Source organism: Gallus gallus, chromosome 8 (genome assembly GCF_016699485.2).
Source record: "Gallus gallus isolate bGalGal1 chromosome 8, bGalGal1.mat.broiler.GRCg7b, whole genome shotgun sequence".
Lineage (NCBI taxonomy): Eukaryota > Metazoa > Chordata > Aves > Galliformes > Phasianidae > Gallus > Gallus gallus.
In genome coordinates, this window is record NC_052539.1 from 2681140 (window position 1) to 2709116 (window position 27977).

Here is a 27977-nt window from a genome sequence, read left to right on the forward strand (position 1 = left end):
CTCCCAGTAGAAGAAAGTCATAGACATTCTGGAGCTTGTCCAGCGATAGGCCAAGAAGATAATTAATTTGCTTAAATGAACGCTGAAGTGACCGAATCTTTTATAGATTATTATATACTAATAATCTATCATTATATAGATTTTATACTGAAGTTAATTTCAAAGAAATTGAGTGCAGTCTGGAAAGCCACAGTTTTCAGAGGTGTGGAACAAACAGGTGATCCGCTATGACTGTATTAGCATACAGTACTCTCTGATTTTTCTTTCTTATCCTATTTCTGCAAATATAAAGTGAAGAATGGTTACAGACAACCTATGCTTAATTGCTGTGGAATAAAATTAATGCTTTGTAACCAGTTCCTAGGAGTCTATGGGAATAAAGTTTCTTACAGATTAAAGTGTTTTACCTTGGCACTGAGGTACATCACTATCCCATTTTCCGTTAGAAGAGCAATGTATTGCTTTAGATCCAACAAGCCTGTAATGTTCATTACATTCAAACTCCATGACCTCGCCAAAGGAATACTCTCGGTTTAGCTCAAATGCACCGCTTAAAACTATTCTTCCATTTTCTGGTGCTTTTACGGGTAAACACTTTGCAACTGGAAAACAAAACAAAGCAAATAAAGGGAAAGGGAAAAAGAATCATTTTGATGTCCGCTCACAGAAATAAATTGACACACACAACAAGTTAAAATATAGATAAATCACTTTAAACATTCACCTTAAACATTTTAAACAAGCGTACAGACTTGTTATGTATTTCAATACCATTTGCTGGCTTTCAACTGAATAAAAACTCCTCAGTCATGAAGGAAACAGTTTATGAGGACTTGGTAATTGCAGTATCTTGGTGACATGTGACAAAAAGCATTGGAACCATTGGTCTGAATTGTCTGAAATCTGAAGCAGATAGCTAGCTATATGCCTAAATTTAAGGACACTCAAAAACCAGTAAATTGAATGTGGAATACCCAAGACCAACTGTTAGGAAACATCAAAACTCACATATCAAATACTACAAATTACTTTAAAAAAGTTAGAAGTTATCTCTCGGGAGGAAAGATGATTACTTCCATAATCATACAAGTTTGAAACCGATGTAAAGGCTTCCAAACTCAGTAACTGAGTAGTATATAAGCCATCCAGTCTATTCAGGTCTGAGGAGTGGCTCTTTTATTCTATTTCTTACTAATATTGAACTTCTAACAAAATCTTAATGGACAAAACGTTGATAAGGATGGAGAAAATAAGCTACGAATACATGTATAAATATACACGTACAATGTCTCATCCCAGCTGACTTTTATAAACATGTTTTACAGATACCTACTCTATAGAGACTACATGAGGTAGAGCTTTAAGCCATGTGGGAGTAACAAGACTTAATTTTGTGAGTGATTTTTGGTAAAAGTTCAAATAATTATTGGATTAAAAATGCTGAGTGGATATTGTATGAGTTTCACTGCTGCATAACTTGAGTTTAGACATATGTACATCTACAAAAATTAATACTAGTTTAATCAATGAATATTCTTGAGTAGTCATTTACAACATAAGCAATCATAATAATCACAATAGATAATAGAAGTGCCACAGAGGGTAGTGAGATCACAGACAAGTTCTAGACAGTACCAGACAGATAAGAAGTCAGTTTGATAAGGAATGAAATATCAAATTCTATTTACCTTCACAGTGAGGGATGTCATTACTCCATCCCTCTGCGAGACACTCACGGTAATTTTTTTGGCTAAGCATTCGGTATCTTACAAAAAGAAGTAAACAACAAATTACAGTCTTAGAAGTGCTGCTGCTTTGGAAATGAGGGAAGTAGGTTTCAGATATTCTAGTATAGATTAAACAAAACATGATAAAAAAAAAAAAACACAGTTTTTATGCCCATCTTTCCTATTTTGTTTCTTCTATTTGTGTAAGGTAAAAATACAAAAAAGTAAAATTCATAAAGCAGCTTTCTAATCGGTAAAACATTATCTTCACTACAGAGACATAAAGCTTTGTCTACATAACAAGTAACATACGGGTGATTTACACAATCATGAGCAAGGAGAGTAAATCTCTTGTCTGTGTTCCAGTGTGACTGAAAACCATGGAACAGCAAAAAAATAAGACATAACGCAAGCCATACACATCCCATGCTTCACTGAATTAGTATTATCTTAGGCTCGAGGGCATCGTAGACACAATGACACTGCTTCTGCTTAGTCTGGAATGTATTCAGAAGACTACAGCTAGTCTAAAATGACAATGAAGAACTGTCTGCACTTAAGAGATTAAGGAGAATATTGATTTCCTAACTCATATACGCACATCTTCCAGCAACACAAAGTCCACAAAAGCATCGTTAAAATGCTGTACTATGGTTAATGTAGTTAACCATAATGTATGGTTAATCAGCTAACCATTAGCTGATTAGCATTTCATGAGGAAAGAATCCAATTATAAACGTGCTTACCTAAACACAACACTATACATTTGCCTTGCAGCTTTCATTGGAGAAGATGAACAGAGAGAGATAAGAGAATTTCTTCCAAGCAGTCGGTGAAGAGATATTATTCAATCTACCAGAAACATCTTCCTTCAATAATTCCTTCCTTTCATAACTCACAGAAATTATTTAAGCAGGCTCGATGTGTTGTAGTTTAGAATAGGCAAATCCATTGTACAGCCTAACGACTTCTACGACATAACTGCATAATGACTGCCTACTGAGAGTACTAATGGCAGCGTATGAAGCTGCATTTCCATCTGAACTGGCTAGCTTGTCGAGTCATGAGCCAGCTTCGAGGCAGAGGATTTGTTTGGCTTTCTACTCAGGCAACCATAATTTCAAGTGAGCTACAGCCTTATCTGAGACTTGGGATGACATCTTCATTTGTGTGAAGTACAGTCACATTCCTATACCACTAAACTTCTGACCAGACATAGGAAAGAGTTATGTTTAGTATTGTAATTACAGTATTTTCAGTTAAACAATGATCTGGTATTCTTAAATATGAGCAAGCTGGCAGCTGCTTTACAGACAATAAATTTATAGCCAATACTTCTCTTAACATTGAAACAACTCCTATATATTGAGTTAAATAATATTACCCATCATTACATCTGTATTCAACTCTGGCACCAAAGACAAACTCGTTTCCAGCAGTGAGCTGAAAGGAACCAAACTCAATATCTCCAGGATGTCCACAGGGCTTACCTGGTGAGAAAGAAATAGTAAAAAAGCAAGCACCTTACCACACACAGAGGAATGAAAGTATGAAAAGTAACACTTTTCTTTTAGTTTGTAGAGTGTGTTTTGAACAGCTCTTCAATGCAATTGAAAATGCTCAGCATTACCTTGATTAATCTTCTTTTCTTTTTAGTCATTGTTTTCAATAAGAACATAGTAGAATGAGGATTTTATTTTTTTCTTTTAATCTAAGTAACAAGTTAGGAGCCTTTGCTCCTTTAAAAAAGACTAATCTCATTTTAAACTTTATGACGCATTTTAAGGACAGAATGTAACATCGGTTTTCCATATAATTTCTGACACAGACCGTTTCAAATCTTCCACTACAGAAGCCATCCATGACTGGCACTTAAATGTCCTCAGACTGATGGGGATTGTGCTGAAAAAGAGAGGGATTATCTGAAGTCACTGGAGTAATGTGGCTCAAGTTTTCCCTAGGATTGCTCTTATGGTCTGGCCTCAGTTGGATCCCAAAAAAGAATTGCAAAAATGAGCACGTAGTCTCTGTCATAGATGACTTGAATCCAGAACTTGAAGGCATACTGGGTAAGTTTACAAATAACACTAAACTGGGAGGAGCTGTTGACCCCTTTGGAGAAAGGGGGGCCTCGAAGAAAGATCTTTGTCAACTGAAAGGTTGAGCAGTCATCAACCGTGTGAAGTTTAATAAGAGTAAGTGCTGGCCAGGGCAGTGAACATAGCACCAAGCTGTCAGAGTTCAAGCAGCTCTGGACACCGCTCTCAGACACAGGGTTTAGATTTTGTGTGGTCCCGCATGGAGCCAGAGGTTGGATTCTGATTCTTATTGGTCCTTCCACTTCTGACTACTCTATGATCCTATAATTATCATTCATCTCCCTTAGATATTATAATAACGACTGCAAAATAGATTGCATGGCTAAACTTTACTAGGCATCATCAGAAGAAATCCTTCCTGATCCCAATCAAATGACGCATTTTCATTTCTTGGTACACATCAACATTCTCTCTCTCTCTCCTTTTTTTTTTTTTTTTTTTTAATCCAAATAAGAGACGTTTGAGTAGGCCCTAAATTTCTTTCAGTGTGATTCAAAGAAAATAGATCTCTCTATCATAAATTTTGCAGTGTAGTGTGGTCTCTCATGAAAAGTGAATATGAGCACATAATCTGTACCAGATCATCCTCTTTTTCCTTCCATCTGTATCTTACCAGTTTCAGCATCAGTTCACAGGGTGGCAGTATTCACTAAAATATGTAGCTAAAAAAATATACTAATTTTAGTATAATTGGAATGATCTCTGTGCACCAAGTATTTATGCTAATATATTTAGAAGTAAGAAAGTAACTAAAAAAACCCCACAATATAGAACTATAAAAGAAACTACCAACAACTCTATTAATATTTACTTAAAATTTCTATTCATCTCTGAAACTTAATTTTGTATTATTAAGCCAAGTAGTTGCATTGAGATAGACAAAATTTCTATGTAAGATTCAGGAGAAAAAAGCTCAAGTGCCTAATATTTTCTTATGTTTAGTACTCATTCACTACAGAAAGAATGTATCTTCTGACTAACAATAAGGAAATTCTACTTCATCAGTGAATTGAGTATGAGAGTGTGAGACACTTCTAAACTCTTAACATGGTACATCAGAAATAATAAGCAGCAGCTCTTTTCCTCATCTGAATTTTCCTTTATAGTTTCAAAGAAAAGGCATGGAAAAATAAATTCTATAATTTTTTAATGCCAAAAAATCCAATCAACTTCCAAGAAGTTGTATCCTCTAGAACTAGTTGAATAAACTAAAGAGAAAAAAATAATTTATTTGACTTGCATTCAGCAGCTAGGTTAGTGCTTTATTTTGCTTGGTCTTTAAGTTTCATCAACATTAGACTTGTACAATTTCAGAAGCAACCTCTCAATACTTACTCCTGCATTCTGTGTTGCCTTGTTGCTTCCACACTCCATCAGCACACTTGACCACAATTCGTCCTATTTTGATATATCCAGGCCGACATTTGTATGTTACTAGAGTACCATGTGGATAGGGAGGGTTGTCCCATGTTTCAGTAGGTATTTCTTTAACTCTCCTTGGAGGAGATTGTTCGCAAGCTAGAAATTATAAATACAAATATTGGTGACGATTGAGGCACATGCTACATCTCCAAGATATTTTTACAATAGAAAATATAGCAAGAAATCCTGGGTACATTTGTGATCAAATGCATGTATCTTTTCTACTTCATTATAAAATGGGAAACTACTAAGAATCCACATTTTGTAGGGGTACAAACAGATATTTTGTAGGACAGGATGGAAGAACAGTCAAGCAAATGGAAAACACAAACACACACACTGGGCAGCCATCATTCAAAATAAATTTCAGTTACAAAGACTGTAACCAGAAATTAGAGCCCCACTTCAAACCAAAAATATCTGTTACCCCTGCATCAGCAGAAGCTCCTCCATGCCAGTCCTTCCGCTGTCAGCACCCTTTTCCAGCTACTTTATTCTGCAGCCATCACCATCTTAACTGATAGTAAGCTCATGTTTCACTTGGTCAAGACCTGCCAGACCTCCCTTTTCATCCCCTAAATTTTCTGTTCAACTAAAGTTATCCCTTTCCAAAACAGTCCCTAAGGTTCTTATGACATGCTACCTGTTAGACGGCGCAATTAATTCTGAGTATTCACTTTAATCTTTGTAAGATTTAAAGAATTTTGATTCAGTTTGGGATGTGGAGTAGGATATGTCTGATGTTTCTCATTAGCTCAATATCATGCAGCCTTCTCCAAAAGCTCCTTATGAGGCTTTCTGTGATGTCTGTGAAATGTATAGCCCATATGATTTTTTAAAAATGGACCTTAATTAATTTTATGAAGAGCATTTTCAACAATGTAAGAATAAGAAAAGTGAGACCAAAGGGGAAAATTAAAAAAAAAAAAGAAAAAAAAAAAAAGGAAGCTGTTAAGAAACATAACAATTTTGTCTCTAGAATGTTAAAAAATATTTTTGTGTGCGTGTCTGTAATCATTAATCTAATTTCAGTGACCTGGTTTCAATCTCTCTGCCTAGGTAACTGAAGTATACTTACTTTAAAGACCAAAGCTTTACCTACAGTAACAGACTCTGGACAGTGTAGCTAGCTAGTTACAATGTAGTCTTACTTCTGCACATCACAAGTGAGAACTGATGAAAAGTGATCTCTGAGAAATTAAAACTTCGAAAAGAAATGGGAGATATCTGCTAGAAAAGGAAGTTTCTTGGTGAATGAGGTTCATCGTTAAGTACAGAGCTGGAACCAAAACCTAAACTACTTCAGTTGTAAGGCCACAGGTGTGAGAAAGCAGCAGTGCTGACGGTCCAAGTGCTGCCTGAAAGTGAGACTACCGGAAAAATATTTAGGAATTTTTTCCATGCAAGGGGATAGAAGGGCCATCACAGTCAGAGATTAAGTAGTGTGATTTCTAGTACAAAGTGAGGAGAAAAAATCCTAATTCTTCTGTATCAAAGTGTATAAATTTAAAAAAGTGTAATTCTGTAGCTATGGCATTTTGAAAGTATAAAGAATGCTCACTGTGAGATCTAATAGCTTTCTTTTGACTGGCATAAGTAGGTGGGAGAGGTAAGTGAGCTTTGAGGACGCTGCTGAGGTGATGAAGGAAGTGTCAGACCTCCCACGGGTTCATTTTCCCAACTACTCCAGCTACTCTAGAAACAATGTTCCTTCCAACCAATCGTATTGAGAAGATAGCTCTGTCCACTAGAGGGTACTCTACTATCAAAAAAAGTGGTAGGGACTTCCACTTTGATTAGCAAGATACATTCACATTTAAATATCTTTTTTTTTTTCCCCTCAAAAAATCTAGGAATAAGTTAGATGAAGAGTACTCCTCCAGTTGCTCCATCTTGCAAATGTGTTTAAAGTGGTTATTTTACCCAAGAAAGATTGTCTGCAGAGGTGAAACGAGATTTTTCCAGTTCTGCATATCCTTCATTACAGCTTGTTAAGCTTGTTAATGCCAATGCTTTCAGTAGAGAAAGCACAGTTCAAATTCTATGATTTCAAGAACAGCTTAGTAGTTATACATGTAACTAACTTTCCTTGTCTTCCATGCATGCATCTGCTTGTTAGCAACCACAAGACTATTCAGACAACAAATCTACAGCACAGTCATCTCACATTCAAACCAACACACCATTTTTAGATCCCATTTATAAAAAGTTCATACAGAAATTGCACATGGGTGTCATAGCTGTCTCTTATTCAGTCATCTAAATTTATTGCTTTCAACTGCGTTTGTTAAAAAAAAACAAACTTTTTTTTCAGATTTTGTAGCTCATAATTTGACCTATTCACATTTTTTTTTAATTTCTTACCTACAATAAATGGTGTGTAAGAATTTGGTCTGGGAATGAACCTTTTCAATGTACCATAATGTCCTCCATTGTGCATTTGAGTACTTTCTTAAAGAAATCCACACACACAAACAAAATCCATACAGTTTATCATGACATAGAATGCCATGACAGAATGACATCACTGAATTTGAAGATGCTATGATTTCTCCAAATTGCGAAAAAGTTTTCATAGGACAGCAAGTCAGTCAGGCTGAAGTTAAAGGTAGTACAGGGCGATGTTGGATGTCCAGATTGAACTGGCTTCTAGAAGGACAGAACTCTGCAACAGTGCGCATCTTGGGTGATAGCTGAACAGCTATCTGTAGGCTTCCCATTCAGCAGAGAGAGATCTTCTCTGCTGTATTCTCCTCTTATTTCTGATTTACACTTTCATTGTCTGTTGTGCAGAGTGGGGACTCTTTTCACCTCCTTGTTTACATTAAAAAACAAACAAAACAAGACAAAAAAGATCACCTGACAGTCTCTTACCCATTACATTATGTTTCTCCCTGGATTTCATTTCAACTCTCTGATTGTTCTTCACTGCTACTGCTCTGATATCAGTCTATGTGACAGCAAGTGTTACTGTGAAGTGCTGTAGTATGCGTATGTATTTCTGACTGCAGTTAATTAATAGTCTTTTTTTTTTTTTAATTTGGTTTCTTAGTAGTTTGAGCAAAAAGAAATCAGCTGGCAAGATCTACTTCAAAATTATATTAATTATATCATGTGCTTTGATCTGTATACTCAACAAAATTGGGATTTATTTACTTTGATATTAGCATGTACGGCTTAAATGCATTCCTTCAGACACTTCAGTGGGAAACCAGAACAGCTGGAATTAATCATTTATTAAACACATGTGACTTGATCATGATTAGAAATAGTTCAAATTACTTTCCTGCCATTATTATGCTGGTAGCAACTTCCAGAAAGCCAAGCACAAACTGCAAATTCAGGTAGAAGTACTCAAGCCCTTGTGCAACAACCTAGTTGTCAAACAGCCCACACAGTCTTCCAGTATGAAGACTGAAATAAGAAAGCTGCAGGACGCATTGTAATAGGTGCCCAGACAAATTGAATATCACTACACTGCCATTCCTTTGCAAACTCTTTGAGCTAAAGAAAGTATTGTAAAAAGAAAGTGCAAATTCAGGAAAACTCCCTTTACATATTCCAGAATCCTTCTAGACTAATTTGCAAACAAAATTGGCTCTTGTACTTGCTTTGGAGCAGTATTTATATACTGTATGTCTATACTAAAAATATGCTAAATTTCAATAACATCCTGATTACTTTTTTTTTTTTTCAGTTCTCAAAGTAAAATGCATCATATTGTTTTGATTAATAAAGTCTTCATAATCTTCACCCAAAATTAACAACCTGAACTGAGCTAAGACATACTAGCTCAAAACCACACGGTGCCTTTTCCCCAGTCTTTGTAAAAGAAAACCAATAGACAAAGTAAAACAAATTACTGAATGGATATTAAGCAATATAAATACAATATCAAGGAAAATAAATTCAACAGTGAAGAAGAAAATATTAACGCAGACTTCTGGAAAGATACCCAGAATACAAGCTACCTCTTTAAACAAGTCCCAAAGCGTATCTGCATACATTTATCTTATTCAATGGATGAAAAATACCATAGACCAAACCTGTCATTTAACAGATATTTTGTAAGCTTTTCAGTCAATCTAGTAACAACTTCTTTTTCTCAGATTATCGCACAGACTGTTTCAGACAGACAGCAATACATATTTATCGAACATCATCTATTTTAACCTACCAACTTTTTACAAGTTTTATATATTAGAATAATTAACAAACAGAGCAAACAACAAATAATTTGTCTAACTGTAGCTTATAGGAGTAACAAACATTTAAAAAGATGTACAACAGTTTAGTAATAGCAGTAGTTATCCAACAAAAAGATCAAGTAATACCCATGACAAAATATTAAGTAGTGAAGGTGCTAAATATTACCAGAAGAAATCTCAATTATCGTTGTCAGAACTTCATTAAAATAGGCTTCAATTCAAGCAATTTATTTTAATTTTTTTTTAATAACTGTCTTTCCACATACTTTGTTGTCTTTTTTTTTTTTTTTCAGAATCAAGCTTACCTCTCTCTGCAGTACAATACATCCAACATAACAGGAGAGCTGCATAGCCCAGGAAAGGCATACTAGTGACTCAGGAACTCAGAAGTAAGTGCATTTAGTACTGTAGCCAACTTTTTTTTATTACTTTGTGTTATATGCGCTCCTAATTTACTCACTGAATGCCTCGAGGGACTGACCTTGCCCCATTTATACTGAGTGATTTCAGCAGTCACTTCCCCTAATCCTCTTGCAACACACATTTGCTGCTTTTTTTTTTCTCTCCAAACTTTGCTAAATAAATAAATGTCTAACAATGTGGGTTGACATTGTCCCTCCATGCAGTCTGCTTATTCTTGCATCATACCTTTTTTTATTAATAATAATAATAATCCCTTCCATGCTCAGATAAACGTTCTTTTACTACCCAAAAGTTGTACAAATATGTTTTTTATCGCCTGTGTTTTATATACTTTGTCAAAAAATCAAATTCGCATTAAATGCAGGTAAAAATAAGCTTCTCCACTACACACATATCAATTTAAGATCTTTGTTGAAAATAATTGAAATAGAAAGGAAATAGAAAGCAGACAAAAACTGGCTGAGTGGCCGAGCTCAGAGGGTTGTGATTGGAGATGCAGAGTCTGGTTGGAGACCTGTGACTAGTGTTCCCTGGGAGTCAGTGCTGGGTCTGGTCTTGTTCAATATCTTGAACATAGTGTCTACCCTCAGTAAGTACGCCAGTGATACAAAGCTGGGAGGAGTGGATGACGCAGCTGAAGGCTGCGCTGCCATTCAGCAAGACCTGAACAGACTGGAGAATTGGGCAACAATAAACCAGATGAGGTTGAGCAGAATCAAGTGTAAAGTCTTGCAGCTGGGAAGGAATAACTGTGAGTATCAGTACAGGTTGGGACATGACCTGCTGGAGAGGAGCTCTGTGGAGAAGGTCCTGGTGGATGACAGGTTGGTGATGAGCCAGCAGTGTGCCCTGGTGGCCAAGAAGGCCAATGGGATCCTGGAGTGCATTAAAAGGAGCGTGGCCAGCAGGTCGAAGGAAGTGATCCTCCCTCTCTACTCTGCTCTGGTCTGGTCAGGCCTCACCTGGAGATATTGTATCCAGTTACAGTATCTAGTACAAGACAGACAAGAATTTCCTGGAGAGAGTCCAGTGAAGGGTCACAAAGATGACATGGCCAACCTCTTTTCCACTGTCTGTGGGAACAGGACTAGAGGAAACTGCCATAAACTGGAGCATAGAAAGTGCCACGTCAATATGCAAAGGAACTTCTTCACAGTAAGGGTGATGGAGCACTGGAACAGGCTGCCTAAAGAGGTTGTGGGTTCTCCTTCTCTAGAGATATTCAAGACCTGCCTGGACGCCTACCTGTGCAGCCTGCTGTAGGGGGCCTGGACTTGATGATCTCTGGAGGTCCCTTCCAGCCTCTACAATTCTTTGATTCTGTGAAAAATACAAAATGATTTACTAAACCTTTGGTTCACACATAAGATAGCTAACCACCCAGAGGAAAGGAAACATAGTTAACTAAGTAATCCTTGGTGATGTTGAAGCATTTGTTTCAGTATCACATGTGAAATTTTATGATGTACAAGGTATGAATGAATATAATAAATGTAATAAGAATAAGGAACCATCCAAAAGAAAAATAATACAAACTGCAGAAAAGGAGGAACTATGTGACAAACTGGGCTAACAGAGGAAATCTTCATGAGTTCACATTAGCAACAGTCTTACTAATATCTTCCTTAAAATGCCTTGGCTTTAGAAGTGCACTGCATTGGAAATGTGGATGATATAAGGGCAATTATTTGACACTTGAGAATTTGGGAAAAAATGTAAGAGAATAAAGTGTTCTTGGGAGCTGGATACAAAACAGCTGGCCTCATATTGTGTACTGGTGGCATCTGACTCACACATAAAATACACAGGTTCATCTTCTGTATGCTCCCAAAAGACCACATAAGACAGCCTTAAGATCACTGGCTTGGTTAGCCTCAGGTTAAAACTGAGTATGTTTAGAAGGCAGATCTCAAATCAAACCTGAATTCCAAATCAGTGATTTTTTTTTTTCTTCTCAAAATATGGTAAGAGTAGATTTGTTTTTACCTAGACTGTGCTTGCAGTTACTGATTCAAAGCAGTAGTCTTAGTGAAAACTAGCTTCCAGCTGTCTCACCAACAAGAAATCTAACAGATATTAAAACATCTCTTTCCTTTCTCTCCCTCTTTCTCTTGCCAAATGACTCATAAGTGGAAGATGAACTCTTGCCCTGAACTGGAAGTGTTCAAAGTCAAGCGACCCAATCTAGGGACAGATGTCCCTATGCACAGCAGGAGCATTGGAACTAGATGGTCATTAAAAGTCTCTTCCAAAACTATTCCATGATTCTATTATAAGAACTTAAGATGCTTTCCAGTCACAGCTGCAGTAGTAACTGCTTTTCAAATGTAGCAGTATCATTACTATTTCCCAATTCCTTAACCTCTGTAGAAAGCTCAGAGAGCTGGAAAAACGTTGAGAAAGGGTGCTGGGAGACACCCACATTCCAACATAGAGACTGTGGCTCAAATCAATTACATGTAAAAATCTATGGTGTAGGCATACGTTCTATCATTTCTGCAATTTTTACACTGTATCATCTGATGTCACAAAACTTAAAGAAGATCAAGTTTATCAAACTGCTTTTGGGTTACTAGCTAAAGCATTGTGGGTACAAACCACAGTCAGACAAGGATACTTTGACCTAGAGCTGAACTGAACCTGGAACTGAATTGAAAACTTATGGTAAATTTGTCACTCACTCTCTATGAACACTGTGAATGTTAAAATATTAAAGCTGAAAGATAAAATCAACACATAAAAGACAAGTATAAACTTACTGCAAATACATTTAAACTGAAAATTTGAAGAAACACCTTAAAAGTGAGGCTCTAAAGTATTTTTCATAGAGGAATAAAATAAGCAAAAACAAACAAACAAACAAACAACAACGTCTAACCACAAAGTGGAGAATGAGACTCAATTCTTTCCAGTCTTGTGCTCATGAACTTTATGGGTTACTGACTAATCTGATCCTAACCAAGTGGAAATAAAAATCAGGAACTTTATCCTTCTTCTTTTCCTCGCTCCTCCACAGTCTATCAATTGATTTAAAGCAATTTCTTTTATAATATCTGACCTACAGTCATCTCTGGCCTCTAAGAAAGTAGAATTGAATAAGCAAACACACTTACTAAGAAGTAACAGCAGGACCTCTACAGTAAAGAGAATTCATCTCTTAAGTACACTTACCTCCTGTTGATAACAAAGGTGCAAACATTCAAGTAATTAGGCAATCAAAGGCAGCTGGATTTTACCTCTAGAAGAACAGCTATTGCTAAGAAAACTTCTATAACTGTACCCAAATATTCTCATGGTTACGGCCAGAGAGCCAAGATGCTACCATGTACTCCCTGTACTAGCAAAAGTGCATGTCTAGATACAAAGTCATAGGAAGGTTCAGGCTGGAAGAGACCTCAGAAAGCAACTTTGTCTAAAACTCCTTCAGAGACCAAGTTACTCAAGACTGTATTGATTCCTTACTCTGTTTGGGGACTTAAAACTACATTTCAGCATGTTTGTACAAACCTGATTTGTTGTGAAAGAACAGACCTGAGAAAGTCAGTCTTCCAGCAGGCAACTTGTGATGCTTAGTAATAGGACCTTAGTTTAGTCACTGCTGGAATAGCAGTTCTGACCAGTATAATGTCAGCACGTTCTGACAGCATGCTTGCTGTATCAGCTGGTTGTAATGATATAATTAAAGCCTGCAGCACTCCAGAAGCAGTCATTATTTTGCTCAAAAATCTTCACAGAAGTGCCCTCAATAGTGAAATTAATAGTGAAACTTCTTTCTTTTGTCAACAGTATTTTTGTCTCCCACCTGTCAGACAACTCCAATTTATAATGACACTACATATCATGCAATATCTACAGTTACAACATATTGGTATAAAAGGGAAAACATGCCCAGTTCACTGAACTTAGACCTAATCAGAATGAAAATTGTTTATTGATTTATTAATAGCGCATAATTAACTAGCAATAAGTGAGCTATACATTCAGGATCAGCACTGGCAATACAACAGATAAGATACTTAACAGAAAAAATGCTAACAAACATCTAACAAATGTAGGTCTTTTCATCACTAATTGCCCAAATTTATGCTCAAGCAGAGAGTTGTTGCCACCCACCTACAGAATTATATGCACAGTTCCCCTCTCACATACCTCCTGTTGGAGATGTGGGATCTTAACGTGCACCTGTATTGCTTGCTAAAATCTGCTACTATGCATATTGTCAAGTAAGTACCACACAAAGTCAAACGCACACACAGGTGCACATTAAGTCCCCACACCTGCAACAGGAGGTATGGGAGAAGGAGGCTTTGCAGCTAACTTTCTGTGCATGTAACTGCATGCATGAGTAGAATTCTTAGGATAAGTACCTTTACCACACTTCAATTATTTTTAATACCATCTTATTCTCCTCGTTCAGAATTCTTTAGTCAAAAGAAAAATGAAAATCACATATAAATAGAAAAGCAGCTGCCACTACCTTTAGTTTAAACAAAGTCCTCCTACCCACAGCCAAGTGGAGATTTACTGGACAGCAGTTCAGAGGTTATCACCATTGCCTCCCACGTTGTTCTCCATTGCTGCAGTGCTGCCATTTCTCTAATTCTCGCAGTTGCTTTCTTAGTCACCACAGATGTCAGAACACTGTGGTGTACAAGGGCCAGGGGTAGCCCTGAAGTGGATACACCTCCTTTTTGGATACGAAAACAAACATCAGGTCATATTGAGGACCATGCCTGAAACAGCCTTACAAGGATCTTGCTTGCATCATGCATGCAATGTATGTCTCAGATTCATGTCTCGGAGACAGAGTCATACTCAATAGGCTATGGAAAACTTGTCCTCTACCATCAGTTTTGTTAGACAATAAAAACTAAAACAACACCAAAAAAACTTTCTCCAACTATTTGATCCTTTCAGATGAATTACCCAAATCCAAAATTTCTCCAGTTTCTACTTCTACCCTAGCTTAAAGTGACCTTAAAACTCTGTTCTCACTTTGGGCTATTTCAGTCTGTTACTGTTTCTGAATCACTATCAAACCTTCCTCTCCTTCAGAACAGTCTGTGTACTTCACAAACATTAAAAAAAAAAAAAAAAAAAGTGGAAAAACAGGAGGACTCCAAGAACACTTTTTCTATGAAGTTTAAACAAACACTTTCCTTGTAGTTTTTATATCACACACATTGCAGCATTGTACTCTAGTAACTGTATCAGACAGTAAAAAGAAGACACAGGAAAATTCTGAATGCAAAACACACAATAAAAAGTAAGTAGGCTCATTAAAGCTTTAAGGATGTGTAAGAATAGTCAGGTTTGTTTAGAAATAAATACTTTTTCTTTTTTAATAAGTTCCTGGAATAATCTGGAGTTTGTGCTGCTGCTTGCAGTTATAATTAACAGCTTTTGTAAAGCTTCATGTTGTATTAGTAATATTCCCCACATGGCTGTACCTTCTTGAAGGGCAAGAACTATCAGCAGCTATTCCCATGTACAATATAAGGGTTATATAAGCAACGTACATAGACTGCCTCCCTGCCCATCCTCCAGGAGGACATTGTAAGATTTAGAATGAGCCAAAAATGAACCTTACATCTAACAGCTAAGAATCTAATACAATGTAACAAATGTACGTTTAAACAACCAAACAAAAGAGATGAAACCAATATGCTCATGTTGACCTAACTTACCATCAACTTCTTTTTGAGAAAAGGATGTGAAAGAGATCAGAGTGGTGTTGCTGAGGTAGTTACTTTGCAGAAAGGAGAAGTAAGAAAATGATGATGCTTTCAAATTATAATGTATGGGAACAAAGGCTATTAGGGAAAAACGTGAGACAGAAGTAAATATCTGAATAGAAAAGGACAGAATTGAATAAGGAATGGTCCAGGCAGTCCTTGGAAATGAAATGGAGATAAGTAGCTGATCTTTTAACTAACAGGCATGATGTTATGGTGACAAAACTGGGGAAGGAAATCAATGCTGCCCTTATCTGAGCAGCAATTTGCAGACAAAATGATGGTCCCAAGCAGAAATGCATGCTAGATTATATAAAAATAAATGTGCAAGAACCAGATCTAACTAGATATAAAATTATGGTCTCAAAGTACTGTGGACCCTATAATTGCTACACTGCTTAGCAACATGTTCTTTGCTTTCCACCAACCACAAAAAGAACGAGTATTGGGTAAAGGGAAAATACAAGGCTTCAACCAACATTTAAAGGTCATTTTGTCCTCTTGCTACTCTATAAGAACCTGCTTAGGCATTCTGCCCTGAACTACATCCATCACTGGGTATAATTAGTATACAGGGGTAATATATATGATTTTTAGACATTTAGTAAAAATCACAGTCAACGAGCTTAAGTCAGGACAGAGAAGACAATCTTTCTCTTGCAATATGATAATAATAAGCCCCATATCAGTTTGAAGGTCATGAAGCACATTGTGAATCCTGGCTGGGCTGTCTTACTAAGCCCTCCATAAAAGTCCAGATTTGGCACCTTCTGACTTCCATCTGTTCAGGCCAATGAAAGAGGGACTGCGTGGGCAATATTTCCTAGCAGAAATGCTGTCATAGCAGCTGGGTCACCTCCCGTTGCGCAGATTTTTGCAGGTGCAGCATGCAGACCCTTGTTAATCACTGATGAAAATGCAAAGATAATGGTGATGACTATGCTGAAAAATTAAGTTTTAGAGCTGAGAATTTGATCTATCAAACAGTACTATTGTGCTCTTCGTATTCCTTGTAGTTTCCATGGAAATAAAAATAAATAGGAGGCATTACTTTCAGATCAACCTAGTAATTTGCACTGTTCCAGCTGATGTTTTACCTGTACTCCACCAGATATATAAGTAACATAAAGAGGAAGCTTGAACACTTTATTCTTTCTGAACTTCAGTATGATCCAAGATTTCTACATAATCACCAGCAAAACACCCAAGAACACAGTTCTTTCTCCCTCTGTCTCCCTTAAACTTCAGAGTTAAATGCTGGAAAGACTTACTCTCCTGTATCTATCCAGTTACTTTTTTTTTTTCTCTATTTTAAGGACACATTCATTAAAGTCTATTTTCAGTCCTCAATTCAGTGCCACAGATGCTTCTGACACTCCTCAGGGCCAAAATAATTCCTTGAGAGTATGAACCTACATTTGTTCCCTGAAAGAACTGAAAGCAGCTCACAGCTTTTCTTTAACACGTAAGCACTGCAGAAGGAAATCTTCGCTTGAGTGTAGTGACCCAGTACAACAGCTTGCGTATAAGAGCATTTGCCTCCAAGCAAAAGACTCAGTGTCTCTTCAGCTCGAAGACATCCTCCGGTGTTTTGTGTCACTAATCAAAACATTGAATTCAGCTAACTTAAATCCCATTTCTGTCCAATTTTATGTACCTAAGAGCATTTCAGACAGACCAGGCCACATGCTGTCAGACATGAAAGGAAACAGTTATTTTATAATGCAAACAGTTTATATTACTTAGGAGAATAAAATTAAGCTTTTTTATAGATTGCACGACTATAGTTTCAGTTATGAGTTTGCTTTCTGTTTGCTCTGCTCAACTATTAACCCGGTTGCTAGTTTACCGGGTCAGCTAATGCCATTTTGAAATGCATTTCCATGGTAGAAAAAGTGTTACAGCTTCTATTTCCACTTAGCTCCTCAAGTATGAAAACAAATGCTAAAGTAATCAATTAGGGTGGAAAAATTAATGAGGCAGTTAGAACAGACAGTAGACACACCATTAATTTCTCATTTGACCCACGATTTAGAGACTTCAGAAAAGGACTGTAGCTAGCCTAAACCTCATTTTACTTCTGTAGCAAGTCATTATAACAGACAGATTTCCCACTGCCTCAAGTGAAGGAACAAATACAGAGAACAAGGAAGTTTTGGCAGGATGAAAATATACCGGGGCAGAGTGAAGAAACAATGTTTTCTAAGAAGAGACATCTTGTTCAACTGTAGAATCAGTTGAGAAAGAGAAAAATCAGCTGCAAGTAACAAGTATTTTAATTGAGAAGGACCGTGCTTTTCTTTTCTTTTCTTTTTCTTTCTTTCTTTTTTTTTTTTTTTTTTTTAAGTTTTAGAGAGCTCTGACTTCTGAACACAGCACAGTAAAACTGGCAAGAATGTGACAGCAGGGTAATTCATTATTTCTTTTCATACCAGCCAGAGCAAAGAACAACTTACCTTTGAACTTTTGCCACATATGTGCATCTGTTTTGCTTAATCTAACAAATGCTTACGAGAAGCACAAAAGTAAACTCCGAATGCAACAAGCTCTGAAAGCCACACTTAAAAAACTGCACCACCATTGTTACACTGTGTATGACTTCATTTTAATAAAGGAATTTCTGGCATTAGATACTAAGTATGACTATGGTACTAGATTTTTGTGATTATAGGAAATTAAAAAAACAAACAAAAAACTATTTGCTAGTTCAGTTTGGACAGCGAATTCAAACAGGTCCTCAAATTGGTAGCCTGTACTTCATCAGTCACATAAGAAATCAAAGTATTTCCCACTTTCAGTCACTGACTACCAAGTTAAGGCTATTGGTTTTCATTGTCCAATTCAGAGGCTTTAAAGGAGTATAACATGGTTTAAGACAAACATTCGAAACTTTGTTGGAGTTCAACAAAACCAACACTCAAATGTTACAGACTTATCAGACTTATCACTCAGAACACTTATCAACATGGAAAAGCATTTTGCTTGGGAAAAACCACAAGTAGGACAGGCTTTTTGTATTTAATCTCAGATTAACCTGCAGGTGGGGTGTTAGAGACCTGAAAAACAACAACAAAAGGCGAGATGGTAAGGAAGGTGAGATAGACAGCAACAGGGAGGAGCTACAAGACAGAAATATGTTCAGAGCTGAACCAACTCAATTTGAAACCAAGCTTTTGGCTCACATGAGAAAGGAGGAAAAATTAAAAAATGAAAGAAAAAGCAAAGTTCTACAATTCCACACAGTCACCACATAGCCAAATTCTAAAAGTATAACTGGAAGACTATGCTGAAAAACTACATAAAACAATGGTAAAGAAAGGTGCAAATGAACACAAATAAGTAAGAAGCATTCGGTTGATGTTGGTTCCCATAGAAAACAAAACTGTACTTTAGACTTGCACAGATCTACTGCTGAAAGAAGTAGGTCTTCCCTGCCTTATGTCTGGTTATACTGCCTCACTACTGCTCTGCAGTAGCTGCATCTTTTGCCAGCACATATGCTGAACTTGGGTTTAGGAAACTTATGGAAATGAAAACTAACCCAGAAAAGAAAGAAAGAAAAAAAAGGTTATTTTTCAGCTGCTTGAGTTCCAGACTCTGTGGGGGTGGGAATAAGTAGCCAGGGAAAGAATAAGTACACATGACCCCTTTGATAGCTCTGCCTATCTGTAAGGCCCATCAAGCTAAAGTGTAGGCAATAAAAGGAAATCATTTAAAAATGGATACCAGGCACTGCTAAAGAACCTCAGCTACTTCCTGAGTATCCCTGTGAATGGATTACACTGGGAGTATGGAAGAACTTCATCAGCTTGAGAGGTTTCAGTTTTTGTTTTGTAGATTGACAAGGTCAAACTCATGGGTAGGTGGGCCCCTTCTGTTGGGAGTCAGTCACGTCAGCTGCACAACTGTGCATCTAAACAACCCAGATATTTATGGGGCCTGTGCCACCACTCCTGAAATTCAAAGCAAAAACTCGAATAATAAAAAGTACAAACCAATCAATGTCTTAAAATGCTTGCACCTGAGATTTCAAAATTACTGACACAAAGGAGCATCAGCTACGTATCATAGTACCATAGAATAGCTGGAATTGGGAGGGATCCACAAGGATCATCAAGTCCATCTCCTGGTTCCAAACAGAACTCCCTGCACAGCAGTCCGTGTATCTGAGAGCGGTGTCCAAATGCTCCTTGAACTCTGGCACTTGGGGCTGTGCCCACTGCCCTGGGCAGCCTTCTCCACGCCTATCTCTCTCTCTGGGGCAGAACCTTTCCCTAGCCCACACCTGATCCTCCCCTGACACAGTTCCATGCGATTCTCTGGATGCCTGTCACTGACACCAGGGAGCAGAGCTCAGTGCTGCCCCTCCGCTCCCTGCAAGGAACTGTAGGCTGCCATGAAGCCACTCCTCAGCTCCTCAGCTCTGGTCTGAGCAAACCCAGGGGCCTCAGCTGCTCCTCACATACCTTGTCCTCCATACCCTTCACCTTATTTGTAGCCCCCCTTTGGATGCTTTCTAATAGTTTTATGCCTTTTTTACACTGTGGTACCCAAACTGTACCATGATTGAGGTGTGGTCATACAGAGCACAGCAGGACAGCCCCTTGCCTCACCCAGGGGCAGTACTGGGCATGGTGCTGCCCAGGGCCCAGTCAGCCCTTTAGGCACAGGAGCACACTGCTGGCTCAGATCCCTTTTAACATCAAACAGAACTGCAGATCCCTTTCTTTGGAACTGCACTCAAGCCACTCATCCCAAAGCCTGCATACTTACTCAGGGTTGTTCTGTACCAGGTGCAGAATCTAGCACTTGCTTTTATTAAACTTCATGAAGCTGGCAATTACTGAGCCACCTGGTTTGTAAAGAGCTCCCTGCAAGGGATCTCCATGGAGGGTCTCAACAGCTGTTCCCAATTTAGTGTCTTTCGCAATGATGAAAACAATAAAGAAGATTGGCCCTAAAATGGAACCCCGCGGAGACCCACCTGTGTCTGGATAGCATGGAGCCCTCTGAGCCTGTCTGCCACCAAGGTATGCCTGCTAGAACAAAGAGGGGCAGGAGACAAAGCTATGGCAGAACCAAGCAGGCTGATCAGGAACGTGAGGTGTGCACAGAGGATCCTTAAAGATGAGCGCATGAAAAAAGGACGAAATAAAAGAAAGAGCGACCTATCATAACACCCAGAGATCAAACCATCTTTAATTCAATGTTCAGGGCCTACGGAAAGGTACTTCTGAGGCAGCCTCAGGTGGTACAGAACGCGGCAGCTGTCGGTGCAGGTGCCGAACAACGCCCGGGGCATGAGGGCGCCCGCCCGCTGGGAGCCCGGCACAGGTGCAGCGCGGCGCCACCCGGCGTCTCCTGCGGCCCGGGGGCGAGCAGCCCCCGGCTCGGCACGCTGCCGACGGCCCTTCCATTGGCCGGCAGGCAGAGGTTCCCGCACCGTCACCGAGGATGCTAACGAACGCTCGCCCCATTGGCTGGCCGGCCCGCGGCGGCTCCGAACAACATTTGCATGGCGCTGGACCGCTCTTTGTTGTCAACCGCGGCGAGCGGGCGGTGCGCGCGCGCTCGTGCGGTGTGGGTGGGCGCGCGCCGCCGCCGCCGCCCGCCGCCACCTGTCTCCCCCGCGGCGCGAGGCGGAACTTTCAACCCGGCGGCCGTTAACGGCCCCGCGGCGCGTGCAGGGCGCGGCGCCCGCCTCAGGCGCCCGGGGGCGACCGGCCCCAACCCGGCACCGCCGCCGTGCCGCGCCGCTCCATCCCCGGAGCCGCGGACCGGTGTCCGGGAGCGATCGGCGCTCCGCGGGGCGGTCCGCCTTCTCCGGGCAGGATGGTGGACTTAGACAGCGAGGTGCCCCCGCTGCCGCCGCGGTACCGCTTTCGAGATCTACTGCTGGGTGACCAGGGCTGGCAGAGCGACGACAGGTAAGTGGCGCGGCGGAGGGATGGAGGACCGGGCCGGCGGGGCGCGGCGAGGTGCGGCCCTGCTCTCGGGGCTCCGCGGCCGGGCAAACTTTCACGGGGAAGAAACGGGGCCGGAGGAGCGAGCAGAGTGCGGGGCGAACGAGCGCCGAGCCGCGCTTTGGATGCCCCGGCAGCGGCGCTATTGTCCGGCACGCGCGGCTCCCGCCCGCCGTTCTTTCCGCGCTGCGATCTCAGGCTGGGATGGCCACTGCCTTAATCTCGTTACGAATCGTTTCAAGGATTGTCAGCGGCTTTAATTACTAGGCGAGTCGAATCATGTCTTAAAAGAGAACAAACCAGTCGCGCACCGAGGCGCGCTTCATTTCCAAGTGCTAAGTAGTATCGGTGATCACCAACATCACGGTGCCGCTATGTGACCGTGCGACCTGCCGTGCCAGCGAGCGATTAACCCACAGCTCCTGCAGAACCGTGTGAGGTCTGCTTTGCAGTAACAATTCCCTACGGTTAAATGGCAGAAAAGCAGAAATGTCTGCTTCTCTGTAATGGTATGCTGAACTGATTTTAATTCAATACATTTATACTGCCAGAGTGAGTCATGCTCGAACTCAACAGCCAGAAACTTTGATTTTAATGCTGATCTACTCTTGCAATTTCAGCTACTTTCCTAATTAAATAATAATTTTAAAAGCTCTCATTGCTTCGCAAGTTCACGCAAACTCAAAATTTGTCATTTTCTTTGTTTATGAGAACGCTGTATACAGTGAAGTAATTAAACAAATTCCACTTTCCCAGGCAGTTATGAAATGGTGAATGATGTCTTAAGATAGTCGCAAAAACATGGTGGTGGTTGGAAATGATGGCATTGTATGCTGCATTAGTTTAATGCAACGGAGAGTTTCTATGCTTATCAAAGCGTGGTTGTATATTTAAAATACTAATTGAACTATAAGCGTATTCTGTATGCATAATTTTATGATGACAGCATTCTTTGAAGACTTTGGGGAAAGTAGATAATATACCTCCTTTTTATTTTTAACCGGAATAGGAAAGAAGCCCACAATCTTTCTTACTTTATCAACTGCTTGTTTATTTAGCTAGGATTGCAATGGCTAACAAAAATAAAATATTCTCTGTGCCACTCTTCAGACCACTCTCTGGGTTAGAAGTTTTGCCATCTCTAGTTCAAACTTCTGTCTGACTTGCTTTACTAAACTTCATGCTACCTGCTATGGAACAAGCATGGGCTTGTCTCACAGTGGAAATGGTGTATAAGCAACTATAAACCATAGCATCCATTTAGCTATGGAAATTTCTAGTGCAAGTCTATAATTGCTTAATGAAATATATATATATATATATAAATCCTGGGAAAATTCTTATAGTAGAACTATAGCAGAGAAGCATTACAGAGCATGATTATTATTGGAAAACTACACCTACAGACTAGTGGAAAATGAATAGTTCTTTAAATTATTTTGTTAACATTCATGAATGAAATAAATATCTCTAGCCATATCTGAAATATCAAATATGAACCCAGGACTGCAAACAGCAGAAAAGGCTTTCCAGAACTTCAGCTATTGCCCTCTGTTAGGGCTGGACACAGCTGCAGCATGGTGGGAAGGCTGTGCAGTTGGCTCTGCTTTGCATGAGGCTGTCATAGCAGCACTCTTCTCCTCCAGTGTTGCAAGTTACCATAGCAGTCTCTAGATACTTGTTTTCTGTTAACTGAACAAAGTCCACTCTTAAAAAAGGAAAAAAAAAATCTGAGTTTTTATTTACCCACCTTACAATATGATCGTGTTTAGATTGTTTTTCTTTTTGTTTGTTCTGTATTAGAGGAGATCACTTAATACTGAAATATGAGTGCAGTCCCACTGCTGCTGTTTTGTTACTATTCAGTGTACTAAAAGCACATTCTATATAAAAATACTGTCATATTTTTGACATTAGGCACACTTTCAGTAAATACTGTATTAAAGAGGCTGTAGACCTGTGAGGACTTTTAAGAAAGTGTGAAATGATTTGCCACAGGATTGATATTACATGAGTATGCCTTTGTTTCATTGTATCTTTTTTTTTTTTTTCCTTTGTGACCTTACATAGGTGATCCAGGTCTCTTTTTGGTGAAGCACATTTCTTGTATTTTCTTCTAATTAACATGTAATACAAAGATTGCCAAAGGTGGTGCTTTACACCCTCTTCAGCTGAATAAACATTAACTATGCATAGAATACCTGCAAACTAGAATACAGTTGAAGTAGCCTTATAGCACAGCTGCACGATAGCACATGATCAATATGGCTCATTTTCGGAGGTTACTTGCCCTTAGTCAAGATCCTGGAAATAATTTTTTGCATGTTTCCAGTTCACTGCAACTTCATACTTCTAATTGCTTTTAACTCCTGTGCCCAGATTGATAAACCGTTTCCACCTGTGACTGGTAAACCTCAGGTCTGCTACTCCTGGTCTCTTCATTTGCTGTTTTAGGCTCATTTCCTTTAAGGGAGAATTTGATCAGATATTTATTTTAAATCATTCTATTTGCTTATAAAATGCATGCACAGAGTTCTTAGCTGAAAGCAATAGGACTCCGCTTAGGGAAAATTGTCGTTACATCTGTCCTTGTCTGCAGACGGACTTCCAAACTCCATTATATCACTAGTATTGCTCTTATAGTAAAGCTTCAGTCTTGTTTTTCTTCTTCTTTTCAGTTTCTAACTCAAGGTTTATTTCTTACCTATACCAGTTTCCCAGTATGGTAACATCCTGCTCACTGCTTTTGCATTTTTCTCTCAGAAAAAGCAACTCAACTTCAATTGCTTAAATTCTTAATTGACCTTACAGTTGGTCTCAGCAACAGATAGGTTCTGTGCTGTCACATTCCAAAAACCACCACATCATACTGTATGCTATTTTCCATAAAAGAAGTTTGTGTGAACAGCAACACAGTGAAACTCTAGCAAAAACATGTGTTAACTAAAAAGCTCTTTTGAATGATGTATTAATACACCTTGATTTGTGGAGTAGTTTTTCCTGGAAAAAAATTAATGGTATGTTTTGCAGCTGAAATGTTCACTACACTCTCCCATTTAAACAGGTATGATTAGATAAGGTTAACTTGATAAGGCTATGCTTCTGGACTATGCTGTGACAGTCTTTTCATACAAATTTCCCATTTGGCTATTCACATTTCCTATGGAAAAAATATTAATTTACTCGATCTTTGTGTGTAGATTGATTTATTTTAAGTAGAGGCACTCACAATCCTGTCACTATGTAAAATATTTAAATAGTGTGGAAGCTTTTCACATACGTCCAGACAGGAGAGCAGGTGAAAGACCAGCCCAGTGGCTGAAGTACACAGATGCCACACAAGTATTTCTGCAACAGGTATCTTCATTGTTCTGGTCATGTAAATGATCCAGCCACTGGACTAGGAGTGATAAGGCTGAATAATTGACTTTATCACTAATTCTGTAAATATCACAAATATTCCCCTTCTGAAGTTTTGCTTCTGAAGGTAACTGAAACTGAAGTAAATTCTTGGATTTATTGGATATTCCTAGATGTTTTTCTTTACCACCATAATGCAGTCTGGCTGCCTGGGAAGGGAGCAGGAGTAAAGGGGTAAGTCAGAGATTAATTCAGCAGCTGCCATTTACCCATCAGTTTAGTAAGGTTTCACTGAAGCACAATTGTAACAGTAAGTTGCATAACACATTTTTTCAGCTTTCATAAGCCTACTGATAATCAATTCTCAATCTTACCAGCTGAGTTGAAGAGCATCAAAAACAAAGAAAATATCCTTATAAGTGAATCATAGAATCACAGTGAAGACCTGATGTGGTTGTAATCTGGCAAATAATTTGCTTCAAGGAATGGAAAAAGATTATATTAACTTCAGGCTTCCATGTCAACTTTCAAAAAAGCTGTTTGGAAAACAAAAAAATGTTTTGTTTCATCTACTTGTGTACATAAATATACTTAAAAGCCAAATCAGATGATTAGAAGCAAAAAGAATTCCAAGTTAAAAATAATAATTAAAAAAACACAATTACATTTTGTTGGTATGAGTGCTTATTTAGTAAGGTCAGTCATAAGTTCAGTGTTTAAGCATCATGTAGAGTCAGGAATGTTACCCATCACTGAAGTATGATTGCTTACACTATTGACCTATTTGGATTTCTGCTGCATGCTTTTGGCTATCACCAGCTAGCCAAAGCTGTTTGAGCAGTGTCCAGGAGGAGTCTGGCATTTACAACGTCCAAGAAAACACTCCCACACAGCATGTATATAGGCTGTTCTATGTAATTTCATGTCAGTGTCAGTGCCTGGGCCTATTGTCTTACTGCTAAAGATGTACCCAGAATAGATCACTGTCATTTTATGGTGGAAATAACATTTATCCTTGAACATTACACACTGCTTCTCCTATTTGTGCTACTAAATCTTGGTGTTTTTTTTTTTTTAACCATTGCCTGCATTTCCTGCACAGTCACACATTCAGTTTACGTATATATGGCAGCTCTGTTACAGGGAGTTCCAATTATAACTAGCAGACAAGCTCATATCTGGTGTCCTCCTTTCTCAAACACACAGTATAACCTTAAATTGAAGGCAGTAAGCGCGATAAACAAGTTTATTACCACAATTCCTTTCCCACAATATTTTAGAGACAGAAGGAAAAAAAATGTATGGCTGTTTTAAAAATGTGCAACAGAATCTCACACTGAACTCAAAAACATGTGAATCATTTTGTTTTCACTATCTTTTACACTTCAAATCCCTCTGGGTTTCTGCACAGTTAAGCAGTATGTTGGATTCCTTTGGGCCTTGTATACCAATGTAAATTTTATAAATGCTGAATATTTCTACCAATATTAATGAAGAGACCACAAAGTACACATTAGTGCTCTGAATTAATACAGTCTGTCACATGAACTGCAATCCTACACAAAAGAACGTATAATCAAAAACATTTTATTTTACCATTAAATTTTACTGCCTGTTGGATTTCCAAGTTACACAGCCAAGTAACATGCTCTAGGAAGAATCACTGTGACTATGCCACTTCAAAATCACATACAAAAGGTGTAAATAAAAGAGAACACTAAACCTTGATGCATTTTGTAACCCACACTCTCAAAGCATCAGATTTCATAACTTTCCATATGCTGTTCCAGTGTTTACAATTTCACAGTCAGAGAAGAAAAATTTACATTTCTCAGTTCTACATTTTTCTTCTTTTCTGTACATAAGTAACAAGAGACATTAACTGGTACTGGGAACACATTTCAAATACTGCTCCTATACAAAGATGAAGATTTGAGTCATTTTGCTATAGTATATACTTTAATAATAAAACCATGCAGGCAAGCATTAGCTTTGGTCAACACCCTTTCTTATATTGGCTACTGAATGGATTAAATTAAAAATCAGATTTCCCTTCTAATCTGCTTACTACTTAAATCAACATTACCACATATCTGGAAAGAGATCCAGACAATATACACCACCTCCACACCCCACTTGGACAACTGTATGTTGTTGTCATTTGACTCTTTACTTTTCAAGAAGGAGCTGTTTCTTGTAAATCTCAGAAGGCAAAGCGTGTATTATGGAGTAGAGCCCTCCCTTTGCCTTACCTTTTGGAAGTCACCGGAGATTGTTCAACTAAAAGGGGTAAAGAGCCCACCCATTTCTGTATCAAGTGACATCATATATCTGAATCTAGATACAAATCCCATGAAAATTCTCAGTTTCCTCAGAAGAAGATTCTACTATGATTTCTTCAAAATAAACCCCCTTTCCTTCAAGATATACTTCAATTTGACCTCCTCATTTTGTAAAATGTATTGAGTTCTTCCATTAAACAGAGATTACAAAGCAAAAGATCTTAAGCAAATAAATACAAATCCAGATATATTTGGCAATATAAGTAATTTTTCAAAACAAATTAAGCCACTTAGAAACCTAAACTCTATTTCAGAAGCTTGATTTCTATTGAAACCACTTGAGATCCTAATGGTCTAATTAACTAAGAAAGTAAATGTTTTCATGATACGTTTTCATGGTGAGACTCTGCATAGTGGTATCTGGAAAGTTTGAGTTGCCTAAAAACCTGAAAAAAATTACAGCCTGTATACACCAAATCATCTGTTACTGTATAAAACAATAATAATTAAAAAAATAAAGAAAAACACTAACATTTCAAACCCAATGCATCAACCACACTTAAAGGTCTGTACTTTAGGTAGCAGGATTAGGAGCACAATCTTCATAAGTAAACTCACATTTAAGAACTCACTTTCCTTCTAAACTAACTGTAGGATTAAGTCCCTTTTTTAGATAGTCTTACAGGAGGAATGCATTTGCTTATGTGGAAGAGATGAAGTGGAAGCAATACTTCACAAAGGGTGGTTCTGTCAGTTTC

General features: G+C 38.5%; 2 protein-coding genes across 8 annotated transcripts in view; one reads left to right on the forward strand and one right to left on the reverse strand.

Moving 5' to 3' along the window:
- The window catches only part of CFH (complement factor H), a 32627-nt gene extending 22703 nt beyond the window's left edge, over window positions 1-9924 (reverse strand). For both annotated transcript variants that reach the window (XM_025153086.3, XM_426613.8), the window contains exons 1-5: window positions 9762-9924; window positions 5162-5344; window positions 3112-3217; window positions 1689-1765; window positions 408-602 (exon numbers count right to left, since the gene is read on the reverse strand). In XM_025153086.3, coding sequence (XP_025008854.1) covers window positions 408-602; window positions 1689-1765; window positions 3112-3217; window positions 5162-5344; window positions 9762-9822 — 622 coding nt within the window. In that variant the 5' untranslated portion in view covers window positions 9823-9924. The remainder of the gene's footprint in view (window positions 1-407; window positions 603-1688; window positions 1766-3111; window positions 3218-5161; window positions 5345-9761) is intronic.
- An 11382-nt stretch (window positions 9925-21306) lies between these two features.
- KCNT2 (potassium sodium-activated channel subfamily T member 2) overlaps window positions 21307-27977 on the forward strand; it is a 117025-nt gene continuing 110354 nt past the window's right edge. For all 6 annotated transcript variants that reach the window (XM_015290383.4, XM_015290385.4, XM_025153026.3 and 3 more), the window contains exon 1: window positions 21307-21541. In XM_015290383.4, coding sequence (XP_015145869.2) covers window positions 21447-21541 — 95 coding nt within the window. In that variant the 5' untranslated portion in view covers window positions 21307-21446. The remainder of the gene's footprint in view (window positions 21542-27977) is intronic.